This window comes from Gouania willdenowi (assembly GCF_900634775.1).
Source record: "Gouania willdenowi chromosome 24 unlocalized genomic scaffold, fGouWil2.1 scaffold_320_arrow_ctg1, whole genome shotgun sequence".
Lineage (NCBI taxonomy): Eukaryota > Metazoa > Chordata > Actinopteri > Blenniiformes > Gobiesocidae > Gouania > Gouania willdenowi.
This window is the reverse complement of record NW_021144848.1, coordinates 1,288,997-1,302,903: the sequence shown is the minus strand read 5'-3', so window position 1 is coordinate 1,302,903 and position 13,907 is coordinate 1,288,997. Positions and strand designations below refer to the sequence as shown.

The window sequence follows — 13,907 nt, the reverse complement described above, 5'->3', positions numbered from 1 at the left end:
AAATACTTTCCCACAAACACACGTCACAGGACGTGACGTACAAGGTCACGTGACCATGCTCTTAGAGAAAACATGACGCGGTAACGTTCGACAGAAGAAGGAGACGGAGACAATTCTTAGAGTTATACTTAAAATGATTAGTGCCACATTAGGCGTGAAACAACAAAAGGAATACGTTGTGTTATAAGTTGGTTCTTGAGCATCCGTCTTTTCTTTCTGCAGCGATGTCTCTCGGAATGAGATTTCATGGGAGTTACGAGGCTCCAGCCCAAAACAACATTCAATGGAAACGCGCTCAAAGCGCAACTATACTTTGTCGAGATTTTTATTTTGCAAAAATCTGTAATGGAAACCCAGCTACTGTCAAACCTCTCTCTCTCTCTCTCTCTCTCTCTCATCTCTCTCTCTCTCTCTCTCTCTCTCTCTCAGGTTTGATGCTTGAATGCGTGTCGGCTTCTTTTCTCCCAGAATCCCTCTGGGTGTCTCTTCAGCCACTCTCCGTTCGTCTTCGTCTTCTCAGCGGCACCTTTCTCCCTGAGGAGAAACAACAGAGCATGAACTTTCACGTAAAGATTTCAGGTTCTTTTCAAACTCCGAGTCTTAGATTTTTGAAAAGATTTCACTTCACCACAGGAACCAAAATACATGCTCTAAAAATGACAGCTGAAAATGTAGTCGATTGAACAAATGGACTCACGAATGACCGCCACGCACGGCTAAAAGTGTGAATTGATGATACATTGTGGGACAATTACGTCGCCTTCAAAATAATACGATTTTACAGATCATCGACATGAATATTGGTTTTTTGTCGGCCCTATACAGCCTTTGGGATAATGCTCATGACCCTCGTGTATCTATATTAACATTCAAGAGTTTTCAATCAACGTAGGAAACATTTCTCTAGTCAGATGATGACTTATCCATCATACTTTTATTAACCATTTTCGTCCATATTTGATGGTTTTCAAGATCTGGTCTTTTGGTTAGGAATGTATACAATACAAATAGAGGATCACATGCATCTTGCAATATCGCAACTTCATGCTCGTACATTTGCCACGGTTACATGATGTTTTTTAAACTTGAATTTGTTATTCCAAATGAAATTATTTTTATTGTAGTTTTGAAGCAGCAGCTCTACAATAACATTATGTTTCACTTTGGTCAGCTGAACAGGAGAAGGAGATACAAACTAATCACCGGTAAATAAATCCCAGTAAAACTCTGGAAAACAATAACCAGGAATAAATGTTTGCTCCCTGGTAAACATAGTAGCTCTAACAACTGGTACAATGATACATTTGGTGGTATTACAGCCTTTGAATGCAGTATGGGGACGCATTTACTCCGTCTCCAGGTCTTAGTTCCAGCCATCTGATGAAGCCTGTTCCGTTAACCGATGTCCGTGTGAACATATGCGTGGTTTGTGCCTCCGTCTATCCACTCTTTTCATTATATCCATGTCTTTTAAGGCTCTTATTAAATAAATAGTCTCAACTCTAGTCCGTGAGGCCATCTTGGATTATGTCGTCACCAGTACGTCATCGCGACTGACCGAGCATGAGTAGAATTACTGACTTAAAGCGGAATTAAAAGTTTACAAGATAGAAAAATTATTTAATTCAGAATTAAAATCAGAATAAACCAACCACCTAATTTGGACTGAAAATTAATTCAGAATTACATTAGCATTAGGAGTTAAGTGTTTATAAGGTCAGTTTAAAGATGATTTAACTTTTATTCTGAATTAAAACACCCATTTAAATCCCCATTACCACAACACGTCGGCTGATGTCACACACTGTGACCGGAATCCATTGATTTTCACCTCATAATCTGGTTTGTATAATTCTTATATACTATATTTACCTTTCGGTATCTTTCATTTTCTGCACATGAGGCAGAATTTTCAGCTTTGAGGCCCCCCGAGTGCCTCATGGGACCCTATGTAATAGCAGAGTCCACCTGTAGCCAGAAACGCCTATGGCTCTGGTTATTTATTAATAATAATAATAATAATAATAATAATAATGGCTTGGATAGCGCTTTCTTTGAGGAGACTCAAAGCGCATTACAGAAACCATTATTCATTCACACCAGTCACTCACACAGTCATACAAGTGGTGTTAAGCTACAATGTAGCCACAGCTGCCCTAGGGCAGAATGACAGAGGCGTGGCGGCCATTTTGCACCTACAGCCCCTCTGACCACCACCAACATTCATGCACAATTCATACTCACTCATACAAGGGAATGTGGGTAAAGTGCCTTGCCCAAGGACACAACAACAATGACTGGTTACAGCGGGATTTGAACCCCCAGCAAACGGACCAAGTAGAAGCTGCTCGAAATGGAGTCAGAGGTGAAAGTACTCACATTACTGTAATTTAGTTTCTTTTATGGGTACTTTTTTGACTATATTTCTAAATTAGTAATTTTACTTGCACTTAAGTACATTTTAAAAGAAGTAAAATAATTTGTTACATTTCTACACCCAACCGTTAGTGAGTAAATTATCATTATTATTGATTTAAAATGATCAACGAACATTGTGACACTACAAAAAATGCCGACCAACAGAATTAAATGCTGGTTATTTTCTCATTTTTAGAGTTCATAAATGTATCTATACTTTGTAGCCTCAGAATTTTTTCATTTTCAATTAAATTAATTTGTGTTATTTTATATTTAAAAAATACTTGAACATTTTGACAAAACTTTTATTTTATATACATGCCTATGTGGAAAATAAATTAAGTTCCAATTGTGGTAGATTTGGTCTCTTCCTTTTTAAGTTTATACATGAGATGTTGACTGTACGCAACGAAACCGTGGCAAGATTTATTACCAAAAATAAACGTGGGGGGTGAAAGTACTATTTAATTGAGCTACTTTTTGTGTGGTGGCCTAGTGGCTTTATCATAGACACTCAAAGTGCTTTACAGAATTAAGGCATTATCCTTTCACTCCACACTTAGTGGTGGTAAGCTACTAACACAAGATAAAGTCTATACATAAGTCCCTAATAAGAAAAAAGTTGCTAAGAGCATTCATAAAAGATACCGCTAAGGGAGACTAAGTTTAAGCTTCGGTTTCAAAACGGACCATGAAGAGGATTCTACATACTGCAGCTTTAAGTAATAGCAGAGAGTATGTGTGTGTTAAGATGGACTGTTCCTTTGAAACCCTGAAAAACATTAAACACACCCTCCGTCCTGTGTGTGTGTGTGTGTGTGTGTGCGCGTGTGTACTTACTGTATTTGCGTGTGTACGGAGCAGAACCTCAGACATTCTGTGTCATGAGAGTGGATGCAGAGGCAGCGGCGGAGCTCTCTCCTGAGCCTAATGGACCCAAACCCATATGGTACAACTTGGCTGTAGGAGGGAGAACATGCAAACAAAAGGAAAGGTCACACCACTTTTAATCATTCAAGTTTGATTCAGAACCTAAATGAGCAAACTGGAGGTAGTCCATATGAGTCATTATAACTCATCAGGTATCTAGCCTGGAATCCATCAGCACCTTGTATTACATAATGTTTAAAGCAGGAGATTAGTCGTGATGGTGAGATGAAGCCTCGTGTTGCATTGACCACTTGAGCCAGGGTTCATTTTTCGAAGCTTCATGTGCACCTGAAACCACCTACTGACCAGCTTTATATTCACAGGCAGCTGGATCTTCACCACATTCATTGTTAGGCATTGGATTTTTGTGTTTGTTGGGAAGTTTGGTGGCTCCTGGGAATTAATTTGAATAGCAAAAGTGTATGAATAATATATTTCTCTTCATAAATAATCACATGTATGTAATATTTTCATTGAATTCTCTGTCTAAATTTCACTAAAAGTTGGTCATTACATACTGCAGCTTTAACATATTCAAACAGAAGACAAAAAGAACTTGCTGGAATTATTACGCGGAAGTCAAGGAAAGCGATCAGCAGATGCCTCTGAAGAAGACTGGCAGTTGACAGTCGAAACATGTCAGGAGATCAAAGTAAATTTCCATGAAAATTATTGTCTGAAAAAATGAAACTTTAACTTAATTGAAAAACAAGACAAAGAGAACTTGCTGGAATTATTTCCTACCTTCTTAAGTTAGTGCTAGCCTATCTTAAGCCCTATTCGTACGGGATTAGTTTTACCTAGGGACCACATTTAAAAATAAATGACCCCAAAACGTCTGCTTTTCATGTGGTGCATTCGCACGGGATAACCGAAGCCTGAGATTTTGCTGAAATTTACGGACTTCTCCCGGGTATGATATCAATGCGCTGCGTAAACCAAATTAAAAAATATAAAAAACTGATTGTTTTTTTGTTTTATTCATTTAAAACCAGAAACAGGAAAACAAAAAAAACAAACAAGCAGCATTTTTCTGTTTTAAAATTAGATCTGGTTCTGTTTGTGTGATATTTGGATATTTACGAGAAAACTATAGGACCACACAAAACGACACACGGACAGACTTTTAATTGATAAAAATGATTTTGTATCATGTTGCACACAGATTCAGATCCCGCCCATTTCTGTCCAAATCACAGATATGTCTATTTGCATTGGATTAGTATTATCACAGGACCTCGGAGTTCAGCAAAATATAGAATATTTACTTTACAAATTACTGACATGGCCGATTCGCACGGGATTAACATCACAGACATTCTCCGGAATTATTACAAATGGCATGTGGTCCCTAGGTAAAACTAATAGGGCTTTAGCCTTTAATTAATGTAAAACCATGAAAATGTAGTATTTAAGAAGTGGTAGCCCTTCAGACTATGTAATACATATGAAGTAGCTCACAGTTTCACAAAGGTTGGTAACCCCTGATGTAAACAGTGGCAGGAGAGGCCGAGGTAAGGAGGACAGATAAATTCTCTGGCTGTGAAACAGGAAGTAGCATGAATGTGGATTCCCTCTCAAATAAACTTGCTTCAGTGCATCTGGTTTCATTTTGGTAACAAACAGTAGTTACCACAGGAGTCTATGAGGTGACTAAGCCTGATGATTACAGGTTCTGTGGCTTCCTTCAAATCTACAACCAGATCCTCCAAAATAAGACTACAGCAGGAAGTGCCTGGCTTATTGATCTCAGCTAAGATTAACTTTAACTACATTTGAATTATCTCTACATTTATTAGCAGAGACTGTAAAGTGTTATTCATTTTTGAAAATATCAGGAGAAAGAAAAAAGGGTTTGTATGTTTTTGTTGTCAGTTTGGTTTTTTTCTGTCATTTTGTATTTTTTTGTTGCCATTTTTTGAGTAATTCTGTATTATTTTGTGTTTTCTTTTAATTTGGAGTCATTCAGTGTATTTTTGTTGTTATGTGTAATTTTATTCGCATTTTCTATGTTTTTGTTGACATTCTTTGAGTAAGGCAAGGCAAGGCAAGGCAAATTTATTTATATAGCGCATTTCATACTCAAGGCAACTCAATGTGCTTTACATGATAAAACATTCAATTGTTTAAAATCAATAAGAACATTTAAATCAATAAGAACATTTAAAATCATCAGTAAAATCAATTAAAATCATCAGTAAAATCATTATTACATCAACAACATGACAAAAAATCTCTCTCTCAATCATATGCAGTAGAGAAAAAAAGTGCCTTTAACTTTGATTTAAAAATGTTCACATGTGATGCTGACTTCAGCTCCGCTGGCAGTTTGTTCCACTTCTTTGCAGCATAACAACTAAAAGCAGCATCACCATGTTTACTGTGAACTCTGGGCTCCACTATCTGATCTGTGTCCATAGATCTGAGAGACCTGCTGGGTTCATACCTGACTAACATGTCACTGATGTATTCTGGACCAAACCCATTCACAGATTTATACACCAGCAGCAGAACTTTAAAGTCTATTCTGAGGCTGACTGGGAGCCAGTGTAAAGACTTTAAAACTGGAGTAATGTGCTCTGACCTCTTTGTTCTGGTTCAGACCCGAGCTGCAGCATTCTGAACCAGCTGTAGCTGTTTGATGCTCTTTTTGGGGGATTCCTGTCAGAAGACCATTACAATAGTCCAGTCTGCTGGAGATAAAAGCATGGACCAGTTTCTCCTGATCTTTCTGAGCCATTAAACCTTTCACTCTGGAGATGTTCTTTAGGTGGTAGAAGATGTTTTTGTGATAGATTTGATCTGACTGCTGAATGTAAGATCTGAGTCAATCAGAACACCAAGGTTTTTGACTTGGTCTTTAGCTTTTAAAGATCGAGACTCAAGATACTTGCTGACAGCAGTCCTCTTTTCCTTGTTACCAAAGACAATCACCTCCATCTTGTCATGGTTTAGTTGAAGGAAGTTTTCACTCATCCAGCAGTTTACTTTTTCTAAACAGTCACACAACACCTCAATGGGACCATGGTCATCTGGGTTCAGTGATAGATATAGTTGTGTGTCATCTGCATAGCTCTGATAATCAACCTTACAGTTCTGTAAAATTTGTCCTAAAGGAAGCATGTAAAGGTTAAACAGAAGGGGTCCAAGAACAGATCCCTGAGGAACCCCACAGGACATTGGTAATTCCGTGTATTTTTTGTATGTTTTCAAAAAGTCATTTTTAAAATTTCCATTTGCCATTTTATGTGTTTTTATAATCATTTAGTGCTTTTCTGTAATAATCTGTGTATCTATGAAGTCATTTTGTGGATTTGTTTTGTCTTTTTGGGTGTTTTTTTTTTTTTTAGTATTTGAAGGCATTCAGTGTATTTTTGTTGTTGTTTTGGTAAAATTATTGTACTTTGCAATCATTTTGTGCGTTATTCTTGTCATTAGGTTGTTGTTTTTTGTCTTTATTTATTTAATTCAAAAGTTAAAAAATAAATTAACAGCCTTAGCAATAAAACTTCCAAATCAACACATTTTGAATGAAAAGGAGCAGAAGAAAACATTACTCTTACAGTATCTGCCCCTTTGTTGCCTTTCAATGCCTTTGGATCAGTTTATTAATATTCTACCATCTAAATATTTACAGATTTATAGATATTTTTAAGCATTTTTTGTGCCATATTTGCAATTTTACACAAAAAGAAAGAGAAGAGGGCCACACAAAAGTTTCGTAAAACGGTACAGTAGTCAAAATATAGTTGAAGCATTTCCATTGGAGGCGCTGCTATCTGTTATCTGCTATCTGCTATTATCTGTTATCGGCTATCTGCTATTATCTGTTATCGGCTATCCGCTATCTCTTATCTGTTATCGGCTATCCGCTATCTGTTATCTGTTATCCGCTATCTGTTATCGGCTATCTGCTATCCGCTGTCTGATATCTCTTATATGTTATCCGATGTCCGCTGTCCGCTGTCTGCAATCCGCTATGCGCTATGTGCTACGCGTTGTCGGTTGTCTGCTATCTGCTATCCGCCATCCGCCATGTGCTATCCGCTATCCGCTATCCGTTTTGTGTTTTGAGCTATCTGCTATCCGTTTTATGTTTTGTGTTTTGTGCTATACGCTATACGCTATACGTTACACGTTACACGTTACACATTATCTGTTATCTGTTATCTGTCATGTGTTATGTGTTATGTGTTATCTATGCTCCAACCCTCACTAACAGCTGCTGTTTACTGTACCTGAGCAGATGAAGGTAGATTTAGGACAGGATTTGGACAAAGGTAGAGCAGGTTGTGAGGAAGGCGTGTATGGTTTTTATTAAGCTGCTGTTTATCTTTTTATGACCTGTGGTCAGAAAACAGCTGCCTGCTGTGCTTCAAAACACGAGGAACGGTTTGATCCGCCACAGAGAAGCGGCGGCGTTGGCGTCGGAGGTATAAGTCCCTCATTGGAGGCGAGTATGAACCTGTCCACTGACAGATTTACTGGTGAAAGCCAGACCACTTGTTCAACAAAAGGATCATTTGCTTCATTCCTACAGAAGGACCAGCTTCAGACTCAGCATTTTAGATTTCTAATGAAAGATCTCAGAACAACTAGTGCCAGTAGAAGGCGTCAGACAAACAAGTGCTTCTCAACCTTTTCAGCCAGACATGAACATTGAAGAACAGTCATGTGGAGACAGGACCATCTATAAGGAGGAACAAAGGAGAGAGATTTTTGGGGTCCATCCATAAAGTCAGTAAAATGATGGTCTATTGTTCTATGAATCTGTAATAACCGCATTTATTTATTCATCTGAATAATATCCACTGTTATCCAGGAATGTTTATTATTATTAGGCCCAAAGTATATAGTCATCTTTAAGAAAAGTTACCTAAAATGGTGGAAAAGGTGATGAAATGGTAATTTAAAAACCACAGAAATTTGTTAAAAGCTGCAAATTAGAGTGGCCAAAAACAGACAGAAAAGGTGATAAAAGGGGTTCAAAGTGACAATATTGGATTTAAATTGGCAAATAATGGTCATGACAAATCATCAATGTGCTAAAACTGGCCAAAATAAGCATGAAATTTGGTGAAAAGTGGTGAAAAGAGTTCATGAGTGCTGAAAGTGGAAGAAATGTGCAGAAAAGGCATTGACATTTGATGGAGAAGTGGCATAAATGAAAGTAATGTTGAAAAAATTTGTTAAAAGGAGCAAAAATATGGCAAGAAAAAGTGATGAAAATAGGCTAGAATTTGGCAAGTTTGGTGTAGCTGGAGAAAAAGGCTAAAAATAATCAAAAATTGGCTCAAAATGTTCTTAGTTTTTTAAAGGCAGCTTTTGGAAAGGACTGTTCTTCTTTAAATGTCATTAAAAATAACGTAAACATTGCACTCACGTGTTTTAGAACAGTAGTCAAGCTCAGTATTAATAAAGTCACAAGAAGAAAAAAAATATTTTCTATTTTTTATGCTTAAGGTTCAGCAGAGCTGTTCTAGTGCCCCACTGTCATGACTTTACGCCCCCCAATTTGAGAACCATTGGTGTGGTGTGTAGCCATTTTAGGTGTTTTTACATTCATTTCATATTTTCTTTCTCTTGTTTTTGTCTTTATGGAATAACAGTGTATTTATCTAGTAGTTTTATGTATTTCTGTAGTCATTTGTGTATTTTTCTTGTAATTTTGTATATTTCTAATTGTCTTTTTTGTTTCTTTTTACATTTTATTCTTTAATGTATTTGGACTCATTTAGTTTATTGTTAGTCATTTTGTGTAATTGAATTGCCACTTTGTACGTTTGGAGTCATATTTTGTATCATTTTTGTCATTTTGGATATAATTTTTGTGACATTTTGTGTGTGTTTGTTGCCATTTTACAGTAGTAGTATTTTCGTTCATGAATGAAAACATCGTCTAGGTCTGTAAGTTATTTTTGCGTTTACAAACATTTCTACATCTGTGTATCATCAGATCACATAATAAGTCCAGTTGATATATTTATAAAGCACAGCTGTAGGCAAATACACAATAAAATAAAAGAACACAGATGTTGGAGAAGATCTGATTGAGTTCTTTCATCAAATTTTTTAAAAAAGGTTGATTTGTTACTCAGACGTGGAATTAAAAATATACATTAAATACAATGCTGTAGGTTTATGACCCCCAGTAGACACATTTTGAACAGAAGATACTTTTATTAAGCACGTGTTTGTAATGTGTTGTCTGTAATCTTTGGGTTGGGGGACTGGGGCCCGCAGACCGTATGTTTGACACCCTCGGTGTGGCTCAAACATACGGGAAGTGAAGCAGACCCCAGGGGGGAACCAAGAATCCCCTGGGTTTGGTTTTATGGGCTTCGTTAGTGGTGGTGGGCTCGGCCCCCGCTGTTTAAATCCTCTTTATGGTGAAAGGCAGGAAGACTCCAGCTCACCACACGACTAAGTTTAGACCAAACCAACAATCTCAGGCAACCCCACCATTTTTAGATCCTCCTGGGAACCTGGCGCTGAGACGCTTCCATTCAGACACGTCACTTAAAGCAGTGGTTCTCAACCTGTTCAGGCCGCGAGCCTTAAAATAAAGGCCCCAGAGAGCGAGGACCCCCACTGTAGCTGAAGGTGGTTGAACACAGACATGAACATTGAAGAACAGTCATGTGGAGACAGGACCATCTATAAGGAGAATAAAGGGGAGAGATTTTTGGGGATCATACATAAAGTCAGTAAAATGATGGTCCATTGTTCTATGAATCTGTGATAACCACATTTATTTATTCATCTGAATAATATCCACTGTTATCCAGGAACGTTTATTATTATTATTATTATAGTCATCTTAAAGCAAAGAAGAGAGAGAGGAGGGCGCTGATCCTCGAGGAGGTGCGAGCAGGACTAGAGGAGAAGCGGGCCAGCCAGATGGTGGGAATGCGGCAGCAGGGAGCCTGGATGAGATGGGAGCAAGCGCTGGAGCGTAAGATCACATGGACCGAGCTGTGGAAAGCTGAGCCCCACCGAATCAAATTCTTGATCCAGGCGGTTTATGACGTGCTGCCTAGCCCATCCAACCTTTGCATCTGGGGGAAGGCAGAGACACCGGCTTGCCCCCTCTGCCAGAGGAGAGGAACCTTGGAGCACATCCTCAGCTGCTGTTCGAAAGCCCTGGGTGAAGGGCGCTACCGCTGGAGACACGACCAGGTCCTTAAGGCAATAGCTAATTCCATCTGCTGCGGGATTAGCCACAGCAAGAGCCTTCGCCCAGTGAAGAAGAGCATTACTTTCGTCAGAGCTGGGGAGAAGGTTGTAGTGACCACCCAAAATACCTCCCCTGGCCTGTTGGCAACGGCGCGTGATTGGGTGCTAAAGGTTGACCTGGGGAAGCAACTAAAGTTCCCCGAAGAGGTCGCAAAAACAACTTTGAGGCCAGACATTGTGATTACTTCAGTAGCCACCAAGCAGGTAGTTCTTTTGGAGCTTACTGTGCCGTGGGAGGACCGGATGGAGGAGGCCCATGAGAGGAAGAGGGCTAAGTACTCCGAGCTAGTGGAGGAGTGCAGGAGCAATGGTTGGCGGGCAAGATGCCAACCCATCGAAGTAGGATGCAGAGGATTTGCGGGCCAGTCTCTCTGCAGGGCCTACAAGATGCTGGGTATTGCTGGAGCCAGCCAGCGAAAGGCCATCAAGTTGGCCACAGATGCTGCAGAAGTGGCATCAAGGTGGCTGTGGATCAGGAGAGGAGAGGAGTGGCACGTAGGGTAGCGCTACCTGGGCACAAGCTGGGGCTTGATCAACCCCAGTTGGGTCGCCTGGAGGAGGGGGTCTGATTGTTGAAAGACCCGAAACCCCCTGTGATCCCAGGTTACATCACTGATGATGTGTCCAGGGGCACCACAAGGTGTATTTGAGAACTGTTTTACTGGAACCACCAGTGACTACCAGGAATAGTCTGGTTGACGACCAAGTACAGATTGGTGACAGCTGGAGAGACAGTGGACAGCCCGGAAAGACGGCACCGGGGCAGTCAGGGGTAGCATCCCGAGCTGCATCTTCTGAGAGGAAGAAACCCACATCAAGCTACAGATCGACCTACAAGAGAGATACCCCCAGGGATTCCCGAGAGGGGGGGTGGAAGAGAATCCCATCGGACGGATCAAACGATAACGACACATAGCAATGGTAACACGACAACGACTATGGAATGTATATGTGGCAAGAGATGCAAGAACCGACATGGCCTGCGGATCCACCAGGCCAAGATGAAGTGTGTGCAAAAGGAGTCAGAGTCACAGCGCGCAGGAACTACGCCTGGTGAGACGCCGGAGGAGCCTGGCCCGGAGTCACCCCACAGTGCCCGGAGCCTCCACGTGACGCTGGCACCAGATGTGCATGGGACATCAGAACATCGTCGGGTGAAGTGGCCCCAAGCTAGCAAGGAGAAGGAGTGGCTCCAATTCGATGAAGTTGCAGACACCATTCTTGAAGCAACTGTTAAAGGGGAGGCTGATCGACGCCTCAAGGCGATGACAACAATCATCATCAGCTTAGCAGTAGAGAAGTTTGGGCTAGCAGAGAAACGAACAGTAAAGCACCCCTACATCATGAACAACAGAGCTAGCAAGATACATCAGCTCAGACAAGAACTAAAGAGATTAAAGCAGCAGTTCAAGGCAGCAAGTGAAGAGGAGAAGGAACCTCTTGCAGAGCTGCGCAGCATAATCCGCAAGAGGCTGATGACCTTGAGAAGGGCAGAGTGGCACAGGAGGAGGAGGAAAGAGAGGTCCAGGAAGCGAGCTGCCTTCCTTGCAAATCCGTTTGGGTTCACAAAGCAGCTGCTAGGGCAGAAGCGCAGTGGCCAACTTACCTGCTCCAAAGCTGAGGTCGACCACTACCTCAAAGAGACCTACAGCGATTCCTGCAGAGAGCAAGACCTGGGCCCCTGCAGGTCCCTAATTGATCCACCTGCACCAACTTGGGATTTCAACGGGAAGGAGCCCGCTTGGAAGGAGATTCAGGAAGTGGTCAAAAGGGCCAGAGCGAGCTCTGCTCCGGGGCCCAGTGGAGTACCTTATAAGGTGTATAAGAACTGCCCCAGGCTACTCCACAGGCTTTGGAAGATCCTGAGGGTAATCTGGAGGAAGGGCAAAGTGGCTGACCAGTGGAGACAGGCAGAGGGTGTGTGGATCCCGAAGGAGGAAAAGTCACAGAACATCAACCAGTTCCGAGCCATCTCGCTGCTAAGTGTTGAAGGGAAGATCTTCTTCAGCCTCGTCTCTAGGCGACTGACAGACTTCCTCCTGAAAAACTCCTACATCGACACCTCGGTCCAGAAAGGAGGGATCCCAAAGGTTTCCGGGTGTCTGGAGCACACAGGTGTGGTTACCCAGCTCATTAGGGAAGCCAGAGAGAACAAGGGCGACCTGGCTGTGTTGTGGCTGGACCTTGCAAACGCCTATGGATCCATACCCCACAAGCTGGTCGAAGAGGCACTAAACAGGCACCACGTCCCAAAGAAGGTCAAAGATCTGATCCTGGACTACTATTCCAACTTTAGCCTGAGAGTCTCCTCTGGATCAACAACTTCAGACTGGCACAAACTCGGAAAGGGAATCATCACCGGATGCACAATTTCTGTCATCCTCTTTGCACTGTCCATGAACATGCTGGTTAAGTCTGCGGAAGTTCAGTGCAGGGGGCCCCTCAGTAAGTCCGGAGTCCGACAGCCACCAATCCGAGCCTTCATGGATGACTTGACGGTGACAACGACATCTGTCCCAGGCTGCAGGTGGATTCTAAGTGGCCTTGAGGAGTTGATCTCATGGGCTCGTATGAGTTTTAAGCCAGCTAAGTCTAGGTCCCTCGTGCTGAAGAAAGGGAAGGTCACTGGCAAGTTTAGTTTCTCCCTTGGCACCACCAAGATTCCATCACTAACAGAGAAACCAGTGAAGAGCCTGGGAAAGGTGTTCAACTGTAGCCTGAGAGACGCAGCTTCCACACAATCAACGAATCAGGAGCTGGAGACCTGGTTGGCCGCGGTGGACAAGTCTGGCCTCCCTGGAAAGTTCAAGGCCTGGATTTACCAGCATGGCATTCTCCCTCGGATCCTCTGGCCCCTCTTGGTCTATGATTTCCCCATTTCAACAGTGGAAGGCTTCGAGATGAGGGTCAGCAGGTTTCTCCGCAGGTGGCTAGGACTGCCGCGAAGCCTGAGCAGCATTGCCCTATATGGGAAAAGCAACAAGCTGAAGCTCCCTATGAGCAGCCTAAGTGAAGAGTTCATGGTGACCCGGTCCAGGGAGCTGCTTCAATACCGGGAGTCTAGTGACCCAAAGGTTGCCCAGGCTGGGATTGAGGTCCGGACGGGACGGAAGTGGAGAGCTGCTGTGGCCGTGGACGTTGCGGAGTCTAGGGTACGGCAGAGGGTACTGGTGGGCAAAGTGGCACAAGGAAGAGCTGGCCTGGGTAGTGGTAGAACTCACTTTAATAAAGCAAAGAAGAGAGAGAGGAGGGCGCTGATCCTCGAGGAGGTGCGAGCAGGACTAGAGGAGAAGCGGGCCAGCCAGATGGTGGGAATGCGGCAG

The 13,907-nt window shown here is 42.0% G+C and overlaps 1 protein-coding gene across 1 annotated transcript in view; it reads right to left on the bottom strand.

Moving 5' to 3' along the window:
• Positions 1-404: 404 nt before the first annotated feature.
• Positions 405-13,907, bottom strand: part of LOC114458219 (endothelin-3) — a 47,978-nt gene continuing 34,475 nt past the window's right edge. The window contains exons 3-4 of the mRNA XM_028440562.1: positions 3,259-3,378; positions 405-534 (exon numbers count right to left, since the gene is read on the bottom strand). Coding sequence (XP_028296363.1) covers positions 426-534; positions 3,259-3,378 — 229 coding nt within the window. The 3' untranslated portion in view covers positions 405-425. The remainder of the gene's footprint in view (positions 535-3,258; positions 3,379-13,907) is intronic.